Genomic DNA, 21,888 nt, shown 5'->3' with positions numbered 1-21,888 from the left:
TGCATCCTAGTTCAATGGGGAAAGATTATCATGCCACTGTATAAAATAACAAATAGAAATAGAACCAGTTAAGTGGCACTCTGAAGCCCAAGGTACTCAGTCCTGACTGTGGCAGAAGGGGGTACAGACACCACAGAACCCCTTCTGAGACAATAATCAGCATCTTGGAGTATGCTTTTTTTTTTTTAAAATCCTTTTTAACGTGATTGTTTTATTGAGCTTATATAGGTTTAAAAATTCAATTATTTCCCCTTGAAGCATGAGGATGGATAGCTTCACTTTAACTAGGCCCTAACATCAGCCCATCTAGCCAAAAGACATTTAACAAGACGAGTGATGTGTTTTACTCTTATATGGCAGTCCATGTGGCCTTCTAATCCCAACCTGGTAGTGGCGAGGAGGCAGAATTCCTTACATCCTTCCTCTGAAAATGGCTGCTCCTACTTGAGCACCTCAAGTATCTGGAAACCTTCATTAACTGATGCTTATTATGAAGTTTAAAATTAGGCAAAAAAGGCCTCTGCGTAATCGTACTTCACAAATATTCATCTACTATGTATGTCTCACTGGACGTAACTCTCGTGGGGACTGTGGTTAACAGTGCAGAGGGCTTGGCCTCTGTTCACCCAGGCTCTTCCTATCCCAGGATCCAGGGCCGTGGGCAGCTTATCTAAGAAGACAACATGGAGGATGCTTTTTAAATTCTGGGATCTTACTTCCTGAAAGCGGGGCCCATATATGTTCTTTAACAAAGTGCTTTTGCCAGGCAAAGTGCTTAATAAAAACTCTTGTATACTCTAACTTCTCTGCCAAACAATATTATGGTTTTTGCCAAGTGCATTTATTGAGCTGAAAATTCAAGGTATTTAAAATCTGGCCTGAATTTAGCCATAGATGAACATCTCCAGCCTTGTTTCTGCCATTTCCTTAGATTACTGCCCACCAGTCCCAGACCAAGCTCTCCCTTAGCTTGGTAGTTCATTTTTGAGTCTCCAGTTTTTCCTTCTACTACCTTGTAACTGGCTGTTTGAGTTTCTAGAGGGCGGGGTGCTGTCTTATCATCGAGCACAGCGCCTAGGAAACAGCACAGGCTTAGCACATAACTGACAGCTGCCAGGTGTGGTACTAGCAGGGCTGGGTCAACCAGTGACTATAAATGACACTGAATGTTACGAACCATATACTTTTGAGCTACTCAATTTAATTTCATTAAACTTTCATCACAAATCTGAGGTATAATGAAAGACTACTGAGCTAAATAGCTATATGTTTTTGACTCATAACTGAAATCAGATTCAATGCTCATACATCAAGCATATTGACCATTTGTGTCAATATGAAGTTCATGGGGTCTGCATACATGGGGTGTTCTACTGTAAAGACCTAGATATGCCTTATATGTTAGAATACCACTATTGTTCTACCTTGTTGCACATCACAATCATCTGAGGGGCTTTAAAAACTCAAAATCATGCCCAAAACCCATCTCAGACCAACAGAACCTCAGGGGAGAGAGAGAGGTGCCTGTCATCAGTAGTTTTTCTTTTTAAATAGTTCCCCAGGTGACTAATGGGTGGCCTGGGTGGGAATCACTGGGCTGGATAGATTTCCTAGCCTTAACCAGGGTCTAGGCTAAGCGTGGTGTATACTACGGACCAGGAACTCTAGAGGTACTGAGTTCTAGAAACACTAATCTAGTTATCCTTAGAATTTTACTTCTTCAAGAAAGAATGGGCATCGGGACGTCCCTGGTGGCGCAGTGGTTAAGAATCCGCCTACCAATGCAGGGGACACGGGTTTGAGCCCTGGTCTGGGAAAATCCCACATGCTGTGGAGCAACTAAGCCCATGCACCACAACTACTGAGCCTGTGCTCTAGAGCCCGCGAGCCACAGCTACTGAAGCCCACACACCTAGAGCCCGTGCTCTGCAACGAAGAGTAGCCCCTGCTCGCTGCAACTAGAGAAAGCCTGCACGTGGCAACGAAGACCCAACACAGCCAAAAATAAATAAATAAATAAATAAATAAATAAATAAATAAATGAAATTTAAAAAACAAAAAAGGAAGAATGGGCATCAAGAAAATAATATCCACTGCAATAATTCATCTAAAGACAGGGAGCTACCCCTCAATACCTTTTTGGCTTCCTCAGCAGTAACAGAGCTTCCAGAAGCTTCATCTTTGGTGATCAGAGTAATTCCATCTAGAAAGTAATTCACAGAGTAAAATTCAAGTACAAAGAATCAATCCCAATCCCACCTTCCTTTCCACCACACCTCCTCCCATCTTTGCACTGGAGATTTTTAGAACTATAAAGGCGCTCTTCTCTATAAGAAATATAAAGCTTTATTAAAGGCACTCAACTCACATTGCTCCTCCCATCTTACATTACCTTTCTCCTATTTTTGCTTATATAAAATGAAGGGCACATTGCAAATGCTACCGGCTGTGTGCAGTCTTTCTTGATTGACTCTCCCCTTTAGAATTCTCAGATCAGTTTGTTTATCCCTTTGATATGGCTCTCATCATATCATATCCTGTATAACTATTCGTACATATTTTATCCCTCCTAACAGATTATACTTTTCTCTAGGGCAGAGACTATGCTTTATTCATCTTTATATTCCCCTCAATGTAGTACATAGCAGGAGCTCAGTAAATAAATGAAAATTGAACAACTATACTTTGGTCCAAACCCGTGAGGTACCAAATATGGGAATCTGCAGACATTTTGACTTCTAGTAGTGTTACTGGCTATTGATGGAATGGCAAGAGAGCTAAGGTCAGGAGGAAACATGCTCTTACAATGAATGGCCTTGTCTATCATTTAGCACAGTACATCGAGTTTAGCTCAGTGAGAGCAAATCAAGGATAGAAAATTTACCCTTTAGTTTTCTCTTCTTCCTAAGATTTTCTTCTGCCCCAAATGGCTGATGCATGAAACGCTTTCAGAAAAGTACATGCATTTAACATCCATTTGCACCTAGAAATGGCACAGGTCATGTGTATTCTCTCAATAGGTTATAGGCTCTTAGAAAATATGTATCTTGTGTGTGTCCTGAAAGTTTCTTTTCAGCAAGCAATATGCTAGAGGTATTCAATAAATACCAAAACCAATCTCTTTCATCTATTGGGTCGGCAGCAGAGACACAAAAGCGATTTGAATAAGCCCCACTCACCACCTATTCTAATAGTTTTTGCTCCCCAGTGTAGAAATTAAAGGGCTGAAAAATTAACTGTCAGAGAAATGGTTGCCTGAGTGATGAAAAGCTGCCCGTTAGAAGCTGGATAGATAGGAATGCAACTCCTTTTATACAGAATTTGCATAGAAAAACAGGTTGAAACTAATTTGGGGGGCTCTACTTCAAGTACAAAGTTTCACACTTTGCAACATCATTGTTTTCATAATATGTACTTTTAATAGGTAATATCTTATATTGTGGTTCTGAAAGAAAATCAAGTCAGGTTAAAGAAAATGGGCAAAGGACATGACGGAAACCAAACATCAAGCCTAAAATTGAAAGGTTTGCCCTCTTTCTACGATGAATTTGCATTGGTCACTGTGAGTAAGTGAGGAACTGAATGGCTCTGGTGCGTGAAGATGCTGGTCAGCTGATATGGAAAGCCAAAGAGCACGGCAATGAAAGGTAGAGGAGGGGAAAGTGTGGGGGAGGTCAGTGAAAGTGCTGTGGACCCAGCAGGGCTGACAGGTCTAAGAGTCGGGGAAAGGGGGCAATGTCTGCCCGCACGGCTTCTTCACTCATCAAACAGAAAGGCGTAATCTCTGAAAGGGTCACGCTGCACAACGAGTTTAAGATGCGACTTATATGTTTACTTATTATTTATCACTTTGTATTTATGCTTATTAAGCAAAATTTTTAGTTCACTGAATCCTGAGCATTTCCCAAATCCACGTGGAAAAATCCACATGGAAAGTTATCAGGTCCTCACATAACACATCACACAATATAATTTATATTTAGAATTTACACTTAGAAAAAAATAGCATAAATATTTGGATAAAAAGACAAATGACACCTTACCCTGGATGACAATTTCCCAGAAATGATTTAATTGTTTAACTTCCACTTTCTCTCGAAGGGCTTTCAGGAAACTGTTAAAGTGCTGCTCTTCTGAAAACTGTGGTAGCATGTGGAGGTAGAGGAGGTGGCAGGTCAGAGCTCATACAGAAACGTAATTCATCCCCAGACCAAAGCAGTACATATACAAGAATCCACCATATTTATTAAAAATGTACAAAATGTTCTTCTTTGGTAAATGGGAAACCGGCATTTCAAATTTCACCTTCATTTGCTGGGAGCCAGAAATCTTTCCATCTGTTAAAGGCACAGAAATTTCCATAGCCACACAGTTTCTTTGGTGGCCTGGTACTTTGTTTTTTAAGTTTTAATATAGACAAAGTCAAACAAAGACAGAGTAATTTAGTGGGATGCTTGTGTACCCATCATCCAGCTTCTACAAGTGTTAAGTCGGCCAATCTTGTTTCATCTATACCCTCACCTTCTCCCACAACCCTTGGATTGTTTTGAAGCAAATTTCAATCACATTAGCTCATCTATAAATATTTCAGTATGCAATATCTAAAATATAGAGACATTAAAATATTCACAAAAATTAATAACAGGAGCAAATAACCAGTCACATTTTCCCAACTTACTTCCTTTTTCTTTCTTTTTACATTTTTAGTTTAAAAAGGTCATTAAGATTGATTGATATGTCTCTAAAGTCTCTTTGGATCCTCCTCCATCTCCTTCTCTCTCTCTCTTTTTTGGAATCCAATGACCTGGTACTCTAAAGGACATGTGGTGGCAACAGTGCACAGAAGTGTTATCAGACACTCCATCCAGCCTGCGGGGCGGGGTGGGGGGGGGCATGGGGTAGGGGGTGCTAAAAAACCATTTTCACTACCTTTTCATCTAAGCAAATCTTTCTCCACCTGACTGAGTCATCCTTAGTCTTATACTGACTCTACTTTGCCAAAATTTTGGATTTTTATCTGTAGGGCATTTGGATTATCTACTTCTGAATCTTTTATCCCATTCTAATTTGAACAATTTTCTCATTTTCTTATCATTCTTTGTAACTACCTAAACAATTCAAGAAGTAATTTGTTCATTTACTCAGCAAATATGTAATAAGCACCCACATAAGAACTAATGTACACTACAACCGTGCCTACTTTAAAAATATACTTCCTAATTTCAACTTGCTCACTCTCGTCTAGAGTTTATGTATAAAAGCCTAGAAATAATTTGGAAGATTTTTAGATGCGTTTTCTAATATTCCTACTAAAACAAACAGAAAACCCCACAAAAGGTGGGACAGGAGTGCTGAGTTATTAATTTTCAGTGTTCTTTTCTTCCTGGCATTCAGATCCCTACTTCTGTCTTCATCAAATCCTTCTCAATAATTACACAACTATATTTTTTCCATCCATTTCCCTAAAATAGTTAGTGAAATAGAATACAATACAATAGAAATTTCATTGGCTCCCTAAATAGAAATCATAAAGCCAGGGCTATAGAGTGTAATAAAAAGCTAACTCCCAGGGATAAAAGATCCCACTCACCCACACATCTTTATTCCTCCTCAGAAATGACACCAATAGCAAAATGAGTTAGTCATTTCTACTTCCTTGGCATATGCTGCTCTTCACAGTAAGGATGATTATTTCCAAAGCCCAGGCTTATTTGTGGGGTGCTGTGTGTCGCTCCCCTGTGATGGTGACCAACTGGTTAGGAAGAGGACACAGGAGAGCATTACCTGAATGGCTTCTTCCCGGAAGGCTCTGATACAATCCATGCTCTTCATAAAATACAGTGTTTCGTTAGTATCCAAAAACTGCTCAATGTGATTTATTAACTGGTGACTTGCTAGAACATAAGACAATAAATTTATTTTCCTTGGTTTGAGTGATGCTTGTTAGAGAGAATGTATGCTCTTGTGTGCTAGTAAGTATGTGTTATGGATCAAAAGCCTCGTGGTCCATATGCACAAAAGCCATTTTTCTTGTAAGGGGGTGGATGGGAAGGAAAGAGGAGATGCAAAACGCTGACTTCAAAAGTCTACATTTAGAAAGTCTGCATAATACTTATTGACATTTGACAAGAAATAAAATTTCTAAAATGCTTAGAATTATAGCTAAATGTTCCTTTTGGAATTTCAAACACTAAGCTGTTGCTGCTTTTTATTTTCCCCCCACAATTCAGGGGTCATTTGGGTATTTCAAAACTGCCTTTCCTGATACAGTCATAGAAAATAGATTTTCTATTCCCTCCCCTAATTCCACTCAGGATAAATGTCAAACAGTATCACACAATGAAAAATAATGAGCCAGGGACACTCCATCTTCTTCCAATCACAGGTCAAATTAGAAAAGACCAGCTCTCATCTTAATTTCATAAAATCCTTTTAGAATGGAAAATCATTGCTACATATCTTCTGCCCTTAGCTGAATCTGAATAGTCTCTAAGTTACTCAGCACGCTACAAAGCCATGAATACTTAACAATAATGGTCAGCAGGCAACATCATAAATGCTACAGGAAGAGGAAATGCATTAATAATGTTATAGTTTCCAAGGTGGGTTGCAACTTGAGACCACCTCATAAACAAAAAAACAAACATTCTTCATAAAAAAAAAAGCAGAGGAAAATAAAAGCATAAAGTCATCAGGGATCTTAAGCTGCTGAGCAGATCAAAATGGACACTTACGATCTGTGTGGAAGAACAAACCAAGGAGATGTGCACAGTCATGGCCTAAAGGCTCACTCACTTGTCCCCTGAAACTGCTTGCTAGCTGGCTGTTCAGCAATTTGTGCTGAATGGTCAAGACATTGTAAGACTGCAGGTCTGCCATCGTCGTGGCCTCATCCAAGCATTCTCATAGTTATGAATGTGTGTGCGTGCAGTACTAATGAAAACTACTTTCAAGGCTTGCCTATAAAGGCTCAAGGCCGCTAACTGAATCACAGTGACCTGAGCATTGCTCAATGCCTTATGAAAGACATGAAATGAGGTGCCATCAACTTACTTCCTAAGGATCCTGCAGCATGTGAAAAGGATTAAAAAACTGGACAAAGTATTTCCTAATATAATAATTTTGCAGCAAGAGAAAATATCCCAGTAACCATTTCATCTTTTCTACCAACTAGGAGATTATGATCTCTATTACAATAAAGTACTTAACCAACTTGAGGGACTAAAGAAACACTTCCCTGCAATTTCAGAAATCTTTACCAATGTATCCTGCAGCAGTGAATTAATATCCAACTACAATTCAAAGGAGAGAAGGAATGTTTGGATGGGTCTTTTTAAACAAGGTAAATAACAGAACCCTGATTAGTAAGCAGAGCAGAAAACCATCAACAGGAAGCTCAAAGCAATAGAAGCTATCTCCCTTTTTTTAGCCTGGAAAGGCGAAGTAACAGAAATGTTTGATATTTCCTATACCACTCAAGCAGCCTGCCTTCTCAGACAGTCTGATATGAAGTTCACTCAGCGTTTCATATCTGTGCACAAATAAGAGCCTTTACAAGCCAAGGGCAGTAATCCCGGAGATGCCAAGTTTCTCATTTCTTTTGAAATGTGAATAAGGAATCTCAGCAAGCTATAATGTAAATATTTCTCTTTGCTTGATTTAGTGATTATTTTAATTTAGCCTAGTACATATTTACTGTGTAACTGCTACATATAAAATGCTATGCTACATTCTACAGGAGATACAATTAAGTTGAAGATAAGATCCTTACCCTTGGGAAGTTTACAGTCTAACAGAGGATATAATACATATACACAAAAATAGTAACAGGAGGTAAATGTGAAGAGGGCTATTTGTGGTACGGAAATATATCAACTAGTCTGAATTTTAAAAAATCTTTGGTGATTATAAGAAAGCTTCATGAATTAACATGGCATTTTTGCTGGGCAACGAAAAACAGAATTTGGCTATCAGACAGCAAAAAACAGAGTGAGCAAAAAGTATAAAGAAGAGAGGTGGGGGCTTCCCTGGTGGCACAGTGGTTGAGAATCCGCCTACCAATGCAGGGGACACGGGTTCGAGCTCTGGTCCGGGAAGATCCCATGTGCCACGGAGCAACTAAGCCCGTGCGCCACAACTACTGAAGCCTGTGCACCTAGAGATTAGGCTCCGCAATAAGAGAAGCCACCGCAGTGAGAAGCCCGCGCACCACAGAGAAGAGTAGCCCCCGCTCACTGTAACTAGAGAAAGCCCGCACGAAGCAACGAAGACTCAACACAGCCAAAAATAAGTAAGTAAAATAAATAAATTAAAAAAAAAAAAGAAGAGAGGTGGGAAAGCACAGGGTGTATCTGGAGAAAAGCGCACGGTCCAGCACATGGAGTCCATGCACAGGAGTAGAGAAGAAAAAGGAGGAGGAAGAATTAGACAGGAGAGGTGGGAGGAAAGGGAGTTCCAAGGAGGATGAACAATGTGTGCAAGGGGCCTGTGGCAGGATAGAGAAAGTGTAGGAAAAAAAGGGTTCAAGAACAAGCCTTTTAGGAACTGCAGCGTTTAGAGGTTGTACAGAGGAAAGGGAGCTGACAAAGGAGGCCGAGAAGGAATGGTCAAGGAGACAGGAAAAAGGAGGGTAAGGCAACACGGATACTGAGAGAAGAAATTATTTGAAGAGGAGAATTGTCTATTGTGTTATAAAGTAGTACATAAATAATATTATGTATAATTATTATATAAATTCTGCAAGGAAAAGAGTATAATGAGCACAAAAGATTAAGGACTGAAACTTAGGGTGTCCTTACACCCAGGAACCCATGAAACAAGAGACTGCTGAATTGCTTTGCAAAAAACACAGCTTCCAGACCCATTTTTATCTTGAAATATGATGGAACACATACACATACACACACACACACACACACACACACAGAGTTGCCATCTTATAGAAAAATATATTCAAAAGAAACTAAAATAAAGCAAGTGCAAAGCCAATAATCCATGTGCAATAACAGTATGGAAAAGAAAAGATACAAAGAAAAGAAGTAGGAGTCTCAATACCAAGTTTCCATTTAAGAATGAAGTCCTTATGTATTTGCAGGCCTATCTGGATTTAGTTTTCTTATTTACATGTTAGACTGTTCTGTTCTTTCCTCCAGAAGGTTCAGGAATGCAGGTACTAGATAAACATATCCAAACTTCTAACAAATCCAATGAATACACAGAACCAGATTTTGCCCTTCTAGGAATACTCAGTTACATGGCCTGTGCGTCTGGCCCATAATTCTGAATTCTGTCCCTCTACCTAGACTATTTTGTGGTTCACTGACTATAATGAATCATTTCACACCAGTGAATAGATGTGATGGATGATGCTTTAATATACTGAATATCAGAATGGGATGTGGATAAGGGACCTCTCATCCAAACTTTGGTGGCATTTCCCTGCCATTTTTAATAAAAGTAAAACGCAGAAATGGCTGAAAAAATAATCTGCTTTGACTCCCCCTTTCCCCTACTCCTCATACAGGAAATGCCGATCATCAGGACACTTTTCTCTGCTTCTACGTCAACTACAGGGCTAAGGAATGGCCTGTCAGTGTTCATACTCAGTAAATCACAGCCCTAATTATAATTCACCAAAATGCTTTTCAGAATTAGCCAGAGGCTCAGTAATACTCATTAGCAGATAAAATAAAAAATGGCCATTGGAAAGGCCATCCATCTTAGGATACCAGGTCAGGCAAAGGCTGCCATTTATCTCAAGAAGTTTTCAAAAACAAGATGCCTATTCTGGATTTCAAAAGTTTCTGTTCTGGGTTTTGAGGTTTATAATAGGGACATTATATATTAACCCAGCATCTGACAGGAGTACAGATTGTTGATACATAAAATGAGTCAACACAATAATACTTTAATGTTATATTAAAATGTTATCAAGATTCAGAAGTGTTATGTAAGAGGAAAATGGCAGTGTTTCCTTGTTTAATCTCTTTAGAGAAAACATTCAACACCTTCCAAAGTCCTACAAAATAAGCCATCTCCCTTCTTGCTGCAGTCACAAACATCTGGGGCCATGTGCTTGTTGGCCTCTGACTTTACATTTACTTACTCCCTCTGTTCTCTGCAAAGTTGTTTCCAACAAAGTGAAAGGAAGTCATTTATTGTGGGTTTTTTTCCTCCATTGTACAGAGCCAAAAGAGCCGTAGGTTCATTCAACTGTCACACATTATATATAAAGGACTGGAAAACCATCTCAAATGATTTTGCTGAGCCCAGGCATCATTCAGGATGTTTCCCAGTTTACTTCTTCTCATGATCTCAATCAATGCCTTATGAGAATTTTACTTATTGAAGACGTGCACATTTTGCAGATGTCAGCAGTTAAATCATTTTTAAATGTCGAACAGTTTACATAGTCAATGGCATCTTTATAAAACAAAATAAGGTGACAATAAAGCTCAAGCATTTAAATCAAATAAGTATATGATCAGGTCAGTCATTAAGAGAATTAAAAGGAATAACATCTATCAGCAGCAAATAAAAATCTAAGCAAGTAGTCCAGTCTGCCACCAATTAAATCCACATGTAAATTACAATCACTGTTTTAAAGCAAAAACTTAACAAGAAACACCTGCCTGGTAAGAAAACAAGTCTGTGTTTTAGTACAGGTTACAGAAACAGAAATCTGTCATAAAGAAGCTTCCTTGTGTCTCTTTACTATAGGATATAAATTGGCCATTGTTGTTAGAGGCTTTGTGTATTATTGGCCAGGGTCCAACCAGAAGAACAGAAATCACTAAATACTTAACCAGGAAATTTAATGCAGTCAACTGTTACACAGGTGATAAAGAACTATTAAGCCAACTGAGAATGGGTGCTGTAACCCAGAGATTAGGAACAGCAAGAAGCTCCTAGCATCCCTGGCACTGTGGAGGAAAAAAGAACAGAGCACAAAAGAAATGAGAGGGGGTATAACTAAAGCTCAGGGGCCTGTCCTATGGGAGCCAAAACCATGGAGGACTTGGAGCTGCTGCCCTACTCGGTAAAGGAAAAAGAGAAATATCCTGGCTTCTCCCTCCTTCCTTACTTCCCACCCATCTCTCACACTGCCTGAACCCAGTAGGAAGCTAGCAGCTGTGGGAGCCTGGAAAATGCAACCCGCAGGGGCTGGACCTGCCCCAGTCCTCCCCCTAGACCTGGTACACACAGGGGAAGGGTGAGCTACATACACTTCCCTTTCCTTCAGGTTTATGGTGAAACACAGCCAAGAGGTTCCACACAATTGTGTTGGCCATGTTGATAAACCTGAGTAACTAGAAGTGACTGAACCCTTCCCATGGTATTCATGTCCTTTCAGGAGCAAATGCACTTCTGAAAATGTAAGTACAAAAAAAAGGTATCCTAAATATTTTTCCTCTACATGACATTTTACGCTGATTTATTTCTTTACTACCCTTTCTGCTTCCACTTCCAAAAGAGTTTGGACCTAAGATCCCAAGAATTTGTCCTGAACGTCTGTGCTCCTTGGTAGGGTGTTACTCCCGTTTTTAGTTTTGCAGTCTTTAATGAAATCTGCTTACTGGGGAAAAATAAATCACTGGTGGCAACAAAAGAAACTGAGAACTAGGGAAAAAGTATAAGCTTTATGAACCTGAAAGTGACATTCAATTGTTGTCTTATTTTTAAGCAGGTGGAGTAGACACAGCTCTGTCCTGCACTTTGCCTCTGCCCCACCCTTCCCCCTTTCAGAAACTGTTGTGCTAGATTCTTTGCCCCAGACTTCCTCATCTAGCAGGCAGAAGAAGTCGCCTGCCCGCCTTTTAAGAACAGAAGAAGTCAGTAGATATGACAGAGAATACCACAGCGGTAATATTATGCACGATCAGTAGCACAGGAAGTTGTACGAAGGTATATAAAGCGCCGACCGCTTCAACAGTACAGATACAGCCCTGGTTGTTTTAATTATTATTATTATTATTTTTTACCAATAACTAAAAAACTCAATTAAAACCTCAACGTTTAAGCTCCATAAGTTTAGTCACAGCCCATTTTTTCCATGCTTAATGATTTTCTCATTAAATGCAGTCATTTCTTACAAACTGCACTAATAATAAGTCCTGCTGGGTGTTTTCCCCCCTTTTTAAATGCTAACTTTTCATTGATGTGTTAAATTAAAACCCCAGGCACAGGAGCAAAGTGAATGCAAAACCTTTATTGTTAAGACTCCAATCCTGCAGACTATGAGATCTCTCTTGTTTTATTTTTGGAGTCCTACTGTGTAGCCACAGGAAGGAAGATTTTGAAGGTCTCTTGGTCTTAGCTCACTCTAGAAAAAAAGGTGATAGTGTAAGCTAATGAGAAACTAAAGAAATGGCATCTGGTTCAGCTCAATGGCTTCAAGACAAGTTTATGTAGGGAACATTATGACAAGTCTTTTTCATTCTGGATGAATAATATTTCTCATCTTAAATAACTTGGGTGTAAGACCAGACCTGTTCCCAAGTCAGCTGGAAATTTTTAAGTTTGCTGGCCAATGGGTGGGTTTCATGGCATTCTATGGTCTTCTAATTTTTTTACTAAAAACACTCAATTTAACTATTAAAGACCCACTGAACATGTCCCATAAAACCTAAAGGTTATTAGTTCATATTTACAGGGCATATAGCAGTTAAGTAAAGAACATCCACTCTTTAGTCTAACTAATTCCTCCATTTCCACAAAGGAGTGCACTTAAAGTAGTGCAAAACTGGGACATGATGCTAACATAAGAAACTAAAGGAAGTTCTTTTCATCAAATGAGGAAGTGATTTTTTTAGCTCATTTACGTAATGTACATGCTATATGCTTGGCAGTATGCGTTGAGGTTGGGAGTAGGGAGTGGAGAGGGCAGAGAAAGAGCACCTCCATAATTTTCTTTTTTTCTTTTTCCATAATTTTCTAAGGTCCTAAAACAAATTCTAAAACTTGGTGAAGCATACTAAAATATGAGAATTTACTAAATACTAAAGTGATACAGAAGAATTCAGAACTTAACCGTCTAGACTTGATCCCATTCTAGATGAGTGGTAGGAGGGAGGCAGAACGCAAGATGACAGTAGTACTGTAGTAATACTGTACTAATAGTGCTGTAGTAATTTTACAGTATCTGTCTAGCTTCATCCCTGAGTGGACGTCATCAAACTAATACAGGAAGTTGGCAGAAGGAACCAAGCAGCCATAGAAACAGTGCAGCCAAGAGAAGATGCTCTGGAACAGACCAGTCTGGCAGTGGGATCCAATTACAAGTTGGTAACTGAATGGAACTGAAATTCGTGTATCAGCTGAAGAGATGCGGTGAGCGATGAGTCAGACTAGACTCCTCGGCAAGGGGAGAAGCAGGCGGCCACCAGCTGAACGTGCTTTTGTGGATGACGGAGGCGGGGAGGCAGCGCACAGTGGTTTACAAGGCCTCAAGAATCTGACTCATTCTTAAATGGAAATATCAAGTACCAGAAATTTTCAAACCATATTCCATGTAGTAAATCTTCTCAAAAATTGGTAAATGATGATATACTGTGTTTATATTGTACCTTTCCTTAAGGACCCCTCACTTTTTTTCTTTCATTTTTTTAATCTTTTTCTGATTTTGTGAAGAAAGTTGTATAATATTCTAGAGCTCAAAATACAGAGATGTTATTTTTCTCTACTTCTTCTTCGATGAGGCTAAGACTTATAAATCAATCCAGAGAACCTGAGGATTAGTTCTGCTGTAATTCAAAAATTCAAATCGTTATTATTAAAGACAGTGATGGAAACAAAAAAATTACTACTAGCCAGCAGTACTCAGAAAGCATAAAAATAAATCGAGGTTTTATTTGTCCCACTGATGGCAGACCAGCAGCAGCATCTTTGATAGTGAATCATATTACAATAAAACTACTACTGGGCATTAGTAACCCAGCATACACTGGCTCTTAAACCTCAAGAATCTCTTTAGGGGAAATTTGGGGGTGAGAAAAAAGAATGGATATTCTTTGTGGAAGAAATATCACGAGCAAACATACAGAAGAGCCGGAAAGCCAAGAGTATTAGCAGGAGTACAGTTTGGTTTGAGTACAGGGTGTACAGAGGGGACCTGTAGAAATATGGGTCTAGAACGGTGGGATGGGACAAGGTTGTGCAAAGTCTTGGCTGGGGGACTAATTTCAAAGAAACAGAGAGTGACTAAGAAGGGCTGACCCATAATCAGATCTGTGCTATAAGAAGCTAAATCTGTACCAACATACAGGATGAGTTGAACAAGAAGAACTTTGAGGGTAATTAATATAGGATGCTATAACTGTCCAATGGTAAAATAATGAAAGCCTAAATTACAGTAGTGTTTTTTAGGATGGAAAGAAAAAGACAGATATGAAACAACAAGATTAGAAAGTGATTAGAAAATTAGAAGAAACTTAGAAATGGTACAAAGTGGTCAGAAATGCTCATCAACAGTAAAGTCAAGAGACAAAATAACAGCAGTAACAAAAATCCCTTATTTCTGGAGAAAGTCCTATTAGCACTCATAGCACTAGGACACCCCATCACTTTGGCTGTTGCCTCACTTGGGATACCTTTCTCTGGGCCCTTTCCTATCCAGCCTTTTATGGCTCAGGTCATGCCAGCTCTTCCATGAATTCTTCCTCAAACTGGTCAACCCACCTGCTTCTATACCCATACTTTGCATCCTTCCTATTGGCTTGGACGAACTATCTGTGTGTGCATCTATCTAAGTTACCCCTTCCACCCGTGCCCTAGATCCCACACCTCTCCCCCACTTAAGGATCTCACCCATTCTCATGTCTTTATAGACCATCTTATGATGACTTCTCCCAGATTTATATTTATAACCCAGGACTTTTTCCTGAACTCAAGACCTATATAACCAACTTAGTATGTCTTTCCCGTCTCAGTAAATGCCAATTCCTTCCAGTTGCTCAGGCCCAAAAACTTAACAGTCACCCTTGACTTGTTTCCTTCTCTCACATCCTATTTTCAAACTGCCAGCAAAACCTGCCAAGTCTACTTTCAAAATATATCAAGAGTCTGACCCCTTCTCGCTACCTCCATCACTACCTCTCTCACTTGGATCACTGCAGTAGCCTTCTAACTCATCTGCCTACTTCAACCTGGCCCATTCTCATCACGGCAGCCAGAGTGCCTTTTAAATCAGATCATCCTCTACTTAGAACTCTTTAGTGGTTTCCCATTTCACTCAGAGTAAAAGCAGAAGGTCTAGGAGGCCCTATGTGATATGTGCCCCAGATACCTCTCTGATCTCACCTCCGCTTCTTTCCTCCAGCCACACTGGTTTCCCTGATGCTCCTGGGCAATGCTCCCTCTTGTCTGCAAAGCCTTCCCCAGAGATATTCACCAGGCTCTATCTTCCACTTTCCTCAATTCTCTTTTCAAATGATAACCAAGCAACAAGGCTTCCTTGATCCTCTACATAAAATCACAAGCCCATCACAACCCCAGCATTCACCATCCCACTATCCTGTTTTAAGTTTTCTCTATAGTGCTGTCATGAGTTGAACAGTGTTCCCCCCCAAATTCAAGTTCTTTCCAGAGCCTCAGAATGTGACCTTATTTGGAAATAGGGTCCTTGCAGATGTAATCAATTTAAGATGAGTTCACAAAGGGGCAGGAGCTAATCCAATATGACTGATGTCCATATAAGAAGAGGTCAATTTGGACACAGTCACACAGAACTCCAACTGAAGATGAGGCAGAGACTGGAGTGATGCATCTACAAGCCAAGGAACACCAAGGATTGCCAGCTGTCACCACAAGCTAGGAGAGGGCCATGGAATGGATTCTCCCTCAAAAGTCCTTAGATAGAACCAACCCTGTTAAGACCTTCATTCTGGGCTTCTAACCTCCAGAACTGAGAGAAAATAAACTTTTGTTGTTTTAAGCTAGCCAGTTTGGTTACAGCAGCCCTAGAACATAGATTTTATTTGTTTATTGTCTGTATCTTGCCACAATGACTAGCACATTATAGGCATTCAACAACCATTTGCTGAATGGATGAATAAATGATCAAGGCCTCAGTGAGTTACTCCTCTAAAAGCTTCATGTCTAAAAGACATGAAGATGTCTTTTTGTGTTCCTTCAATTTAAACCCATACACTGTGTATTCAGTACTGGCTATCACTGGGGGAATGGACAGTCTAGAATTCTGATCACCACCCTTTACCTTAATTTTATAGCGATATAAATGGTTAAAATAAAGCTCTATGGAAAGGGAAAATACATAGACAAAGAGTAATGGGCTATGTAAGACGTATGCAGGTATGTGTGGATAAGATATCATTTCCACATTATCATGACTATATATGCAGGCATCTTTGTTGTTGTCACTTACTAAGTATGAATTAGCCCCATCCCATCTTGTTGTAAACTCTTTTTTTCCCTCTTAGGTCAAGATGCTTGATCCCATGAGGAATGGGAGGTTCTCTAAAATGTACTGCCTGTGGCTATAACCTCAATTTACCATACACTAAAACAATTAACCATCTTGACTATGATATAGAACATTAATAGGGATTAACAGGGTTATTCCTATGAAGTGAGAGAAAGCAAGACAAAGAATGTGGGTATAAGGAGGGTTTGGAAGAGAGAGGGACAATGAATGAAGAGAGTTCCCCTTTTTATGTACTACTGAATTACTATTTGACTTTTTTCCAATGAGCATGTATTTATTTTTTAATGAGAAGCCGAAGAAGCAATTAAGTCATCTTGAAACATATAAGAGACTATTACATAAGTTAACAATAAGCAATTGTTTGTATTTTTAGTGAGTTCTAAATGGAACGACATTTTTCATGGGTTGACATTTACTGATGGCAGTTACTCAGGACCCTTCTATTTCATTGATCCTTTTATTTCTTTTTTGTTTTATTCTTTCTCTACCACCTACTTCCTTCTGTTTATTACTCATATACTTAAAGGAGAGTACAAAAAAGGACCTTAGAAATTATTTAATTTCACCCACAGTCCTCAGGATAGTCTACCAATTTGAATCAGATTTGTGGCAAGCAAATTTTATCATTAGTTTGTAGATTCAACCCTCCCTGTAATTCTATACATTTAAAATTCCAATGTATAAGTCCTGCTGGCTTCATTATAGTCCATCTAAGAGTAATTAGAAATAGGACAATTATGAGATAATTGGGATAATCGAAACTTATGTATGAGGCAAATAATGAATCAAACAAAATACACCCATGCTTGAGAAAAAGAGCACCAAAGAAGAAACAAATGAAAGGAGGGAGCAATGAACCTATGAATTTTCCCAATCTTTAAACACTGAACTAAGACTTGCTAACAAGTTCCTGAAATCTCCACAGTTTTTCCTGTACTGAGTAAGCTTGTCATTTACTAATGTAAATGAATTCCTCCCATGAAGCAGAGGATTCTGAAACACAAACATAATCCTGTGATACATACATCTAAGTTTTTTTTTTTTTTTAAACTCCAATACCTGAAGACCTTTATTTAAAATACACTCTATTACTTGAACTGACAATGTTTTCTTTATTGGTACTCTGTAGAAATTCACTTGGGTTTCTAGATTTTTGTTTAGCTAGGTGAGGCAAAAATTATAAAGGTCTTAATAGCCCACAAGGTCTCAAGGTGAATAACCTTCAATACTCAAAACATCATGGAGAACAACTAGACATAAAATCAACAAAGATATAGATTTGAAAAAACTATCATCCAAACTGGCCAAATTGACATTTACAGAACCCTCAACCAAGCAACAACAGAATACATATTCTTTTAAAGGGCTATGAAACATTTGTCAGAACAGACTAAACGCTAAGCTATAAAACAAGTTTCAATAAATTTAAAAGGACTGAAGCCATTCAAAATATGTTCTCCAGTCACAACAGAATTAAATTAAAAATCAACAACAGAAATAAATTTGGGAATTTCCTAGTACTTGGAAATTAAGCAACACAGTCTTAAATAATCCAGCACAGTTCTAAATAATCCAAAGGTCACAGTAATCACAAAAGAAATTAGAAAGCATTTTTAATTGAGTGAAAATGAAAACACGTTATCACAATTCATGGTGTGCAGCTAAAGAACTGGCTAGATGAAAATGTATAAATACCTATGTTAGAAAAGAAGTTTCAAATCAGTAATCTAAACTTCCACCATAAGAAACTAGAAAAAAAGCAAAATAAATCCAAAGCAAGCAAAGGAAGGGAATAATCAAGATCAGAGCAGAAATCAATAAAATTTTAAAAATGTATAATGGAGGAAAATCAATAAAACTAAAAGTTAGGATCTTCTATAAAAGAGAAACAAAGCCCATAAACCTTTACTTAGACTGACCAAGAAAAACAGAAGATACAAATTACCAAAATCAGGAATAAAAGCAGGCATATAACTCTAAACCACAGAACTTAAAAATATTGTAAGGGAAAAATAATATGAACAATGTTATGCCACCAAATCAGACAACTTAGATGAAATGGAAAAATTCATATAAAGCACAAATTACCACCAATGACTCAAGAAGAAATAGAAAATCTGACTAACTCTATCATAAGTAAAATGACTGAATTAGTTTTAAAAAGCTTTCCACAAAGAAACCAGGTCCAGAAGGCTTCACTGGTGAATTCTATCAAATGTTTAAAGAAGAAATCATACCAATTCTGAAGAGGATGAAAGAATACTTCTCAACTCATTCTATGAGGCCTGTATTCCCCTGATACCAAAGTCAGACAAAGATATCACAAGAAAACTACAGAAAAGTATCCCTCATGAATATATACACAAAAATCCTACCAAAATATTAGCAAAATGAATTCAGAAACATTCAAAAAGGATTATTTACCATGACTGACTGGAATTTATCCCTGTAATGCAAGGCTGGTTTAACAACTGAAAATCAATGAATATAGTATACCATATAAATAGAAGAATAAAACCCACATAATTATCTCAATAGATGTAGAACGTGCATCTGACAAAACTCAACATTCATTCACAATAAAAACTCTCAATCACATAGGAATGGAAGAAAACTTCAAGATGATAAAGGGAATTTGAGAAAACTCAGAACTAACATCATACTAATGGTGAAAGTCTGAAAGCCAACACTGTACTGGATGTTCCAGCCAGTAAAAGAAAAAAAAAAAGAAAAAGAAAGAAATTAAAAGCATACAAGTTAGAAAGAAGTAAAACTGCCTTTATTTGCAGACAATATGATCCTGTAAGTAGAAAATCCTAAGGAATATATAAAAACTAGAACTAATAAACAAGTTTAACAAGGCTACAGGATATAAGGCCAATATACGAAAATCAATATTTCTATATACTAGCAAGACAATCCAAAAATAAATTTTTAAAAATTTCATTCACATTTGCATTAAAAATTTAAAAACACTTGGCAAAAATTTAACAAAAGAAGTGCAGGTCTTGTACACTAAAATCTATAAAACACTATGGAGAGAAAGTAAACAAGATTTAAATAAATGGAAAAAGAATCCATGTTCATGGATTAGGAAATTCAATATTGTTAAGATGGAGATTCTTCCGTAATTATTTTATATACTCAATGCCAATCCCTACCAAAATCCCTAAAAATCGAAAAGCTGATCCTAAAATTTATATGGAAATGTAAAGGACCTAGATTAGCCAAAACAATTTTAGAAAAGAACAAAATTGGAAGACTTATGATACAGTATTTCAAAACTTACTATAGAGCTAAAGTAAACAAAGCAATGTATTAATGAAGGACAGGCATAGATCAATGTAATTAAATTGAAGACTACAGAAATAAACTCTTACACTTATGGTCAAATAACTTTCAACAAGGTGCCAAGGCAATTCAATGGGAAAAGGACAGTCTTTTCAAGAAATGGTGTTGGGACAATTAGTTATCCCTCTGAAAAACAATGAACCTACACACTTACCAAATACTCATTTACAAAAATCAACTCAAAATGAATTATAGACCTAAAACTTTCAAAAGAAAACACAGGAGAAAATCTTTGTGACTTGGGCTAGGCAAAGATTTCTTACAGATGACAACAATATGACAGCCCATAGAAGAATAAAAAAATGATAAACAAGATAGAAGATATATGAATGGCTAATAAGCACATGAAAACTGGTCAGCATCATTAGCAGCCTTTAAGAAACTGCAAACTAAAACCACAATGATACACTGACACATTCACACTAAAATAGCTATAACTGAAAAGACTGACAATACAAGGTTATCAAGGATGTGGAGAAAGTGGAACCCTCATTCACTGCCAGTGGGGATATAAAATGGTACGCCGCTTTTGAAAAGAGTTTGGCTATTTCTTAAAAAGTTAAACATAAACTTCCCATATGGTTCAGCAATTCCACTCCCACCCAAGAAAACTGAAAACATACAAAGACTTGTATGCAAATGTCCATAGCAGCATTATTTGTAATAGCTAAAAACTGGAAACAATCCAAATATCCATTAATTGGCGAGTGGATAAACAAACTGTGGCATATTCATTAAAATGGAATATTATTCAGCTCAAAAAGAAGTCAATTATTGATACATGCTACAACACAGACAAACTTCAAAAACCTTATGCTAAGTAAAAGAAGTCAGATGTGAAACACTGCATATTGAGTGATTCCATTTATGTAAAATTTCCAGAAAAGACAAAGTTATAGAGACAGAAAATGGCTGCTTGAGGTGGTGGTGGGGAAAAAAAGAACTGACTACACACTGCCACGGGGAACTTTTTGGAGTTGAAGGAAAAGTTCTTTAACTGGGTTGTGGTGATGATTGTATAACCTTTTCCATTTATAAAGGATCACTAAATTGCACTTAGAATGAGTACACTTTATAGTAGAAAATTATACTTCAATGAACTATTTAAAAACTGGCAATAAATAAGTGCAATTTAACTGAGAGATTTGTGGAGATTTACCACAGACAGAAAGGAGACACTAGATGTTTCTTTTACAGAATAACTGCTGAAAAGCTCAGACAGTAAATCTTATCCTCAATGCCCCAAGGAAACACTACTAGATTCCAAGGGCAAGAGAATTATAGTTAGATAGTTCTCATATAAGAAATGGCTCCTGAATCCAGTGGCCTACCAATGAAATACAGTGACTAGCTTGAGTGCTACAGCTGCATCTCATTACCACTAAAAGACATAAAGAGATAAAATACAGGATTTCAGCAGTTTAATCTGACAAAGGAAAAGAAAATGAGCCTGTATTAGTCAGCTCAGGCTGACATAACAAAATATCATGGGCTAGCTGCTTTCAACAACAGAAATTTATTTTGTCACAGTTTGGAAGCCAGTGCCAGCATGGTCAGGTTTGGGTGAGGGCTCTCTTCCTGGCTTGCAGACAGTCACCTTCACATCACAGAGAAAAAAAAGAGAGAGCGAGAAAGAGAAGAGGAGAGTGCAAACTCTGGTGTCTCTTTTTATAAGGGCACTAATCCCATCATGAGGGCTCCACCCTCATGACCTCATCTAAACCTAATGACCTCCCAAAGGCCCCATCTCAAAATACCATCACATGAGGAGTCAGGGCTTTAATATATGAATTTTGGGGGGAACACAATTCAATCCACAGCAGGGCCTTTAATCATAACTATTAACTAAAGATTTTTCTGCAACTGTCCATAAGGAACTGCAAAAAAAAAAAAGTTAATTTATGTCCAAGGACATCTACACTGATAATATTCTCAAGCCCTGCTGAAACTGTGTTCTATATCTGAACCAAACTTCACTCCCTTTTCTGACCAAAGAAACTAGTATGCCATTTTAAAAATTTTACGTAGACATGGAAACAGACAGGACTAAGTGTACCAAATTATACTTGCCACTTCTTTCTGTGTAAGCATACTTT

The 21,888-nt window shown here is 38.0% G+C and overlaps 1 protein-coding gene across 1 annotated transcript in view; it reads right to left on the bottom strand.

The window, feature by feature from the left end:
* XRCC5 (X-ray repair cross complementing 5) overlaps positions 1-21,888 on the bottom strand; it is a 97,545-nt gene that overhangs the window by 13,291 nt on the left and 62,366 nt on the right. The window contains exons 17-19 of the mRNA XM_059928642.1: positions 5,785-5,894; positions 4,044-4,140; positions 2,136-2,203 (exon numbers count right to left, since the gene is read on the bottom strand). Of these exons, the coding sequence (XP_059784625.1) occupies positions 2,136-2,203; positions 4,044-4,140; positions 5,785-5,894 (275 nt within the window). The remainder of the gene's footprint in view (positions 1-2,135; positions 2,204-4,043; positions 4,141-5,784; positions 5,895-21,888) is intronic.

Source organism: Balaenoptera ricei, chromosome 7 (assembly GCF_028023285.1).
Source record: "Balaenoptera ricei isolate mBalRic1 chromosome 7, mBalRic1.hap2, whole genome shotgun sequence".
Classification (NCBI taxonomy): domain Eukaryota; kingdom Metazoa; phylum Chordata; class Mammalia; order Artiodactyla; family Balaenopteridae; genus Balaenoptera; species Balaenoptera ricei.
This window is presented reverse-complemented; position numbering and strand designations above follow the sequence as displayed.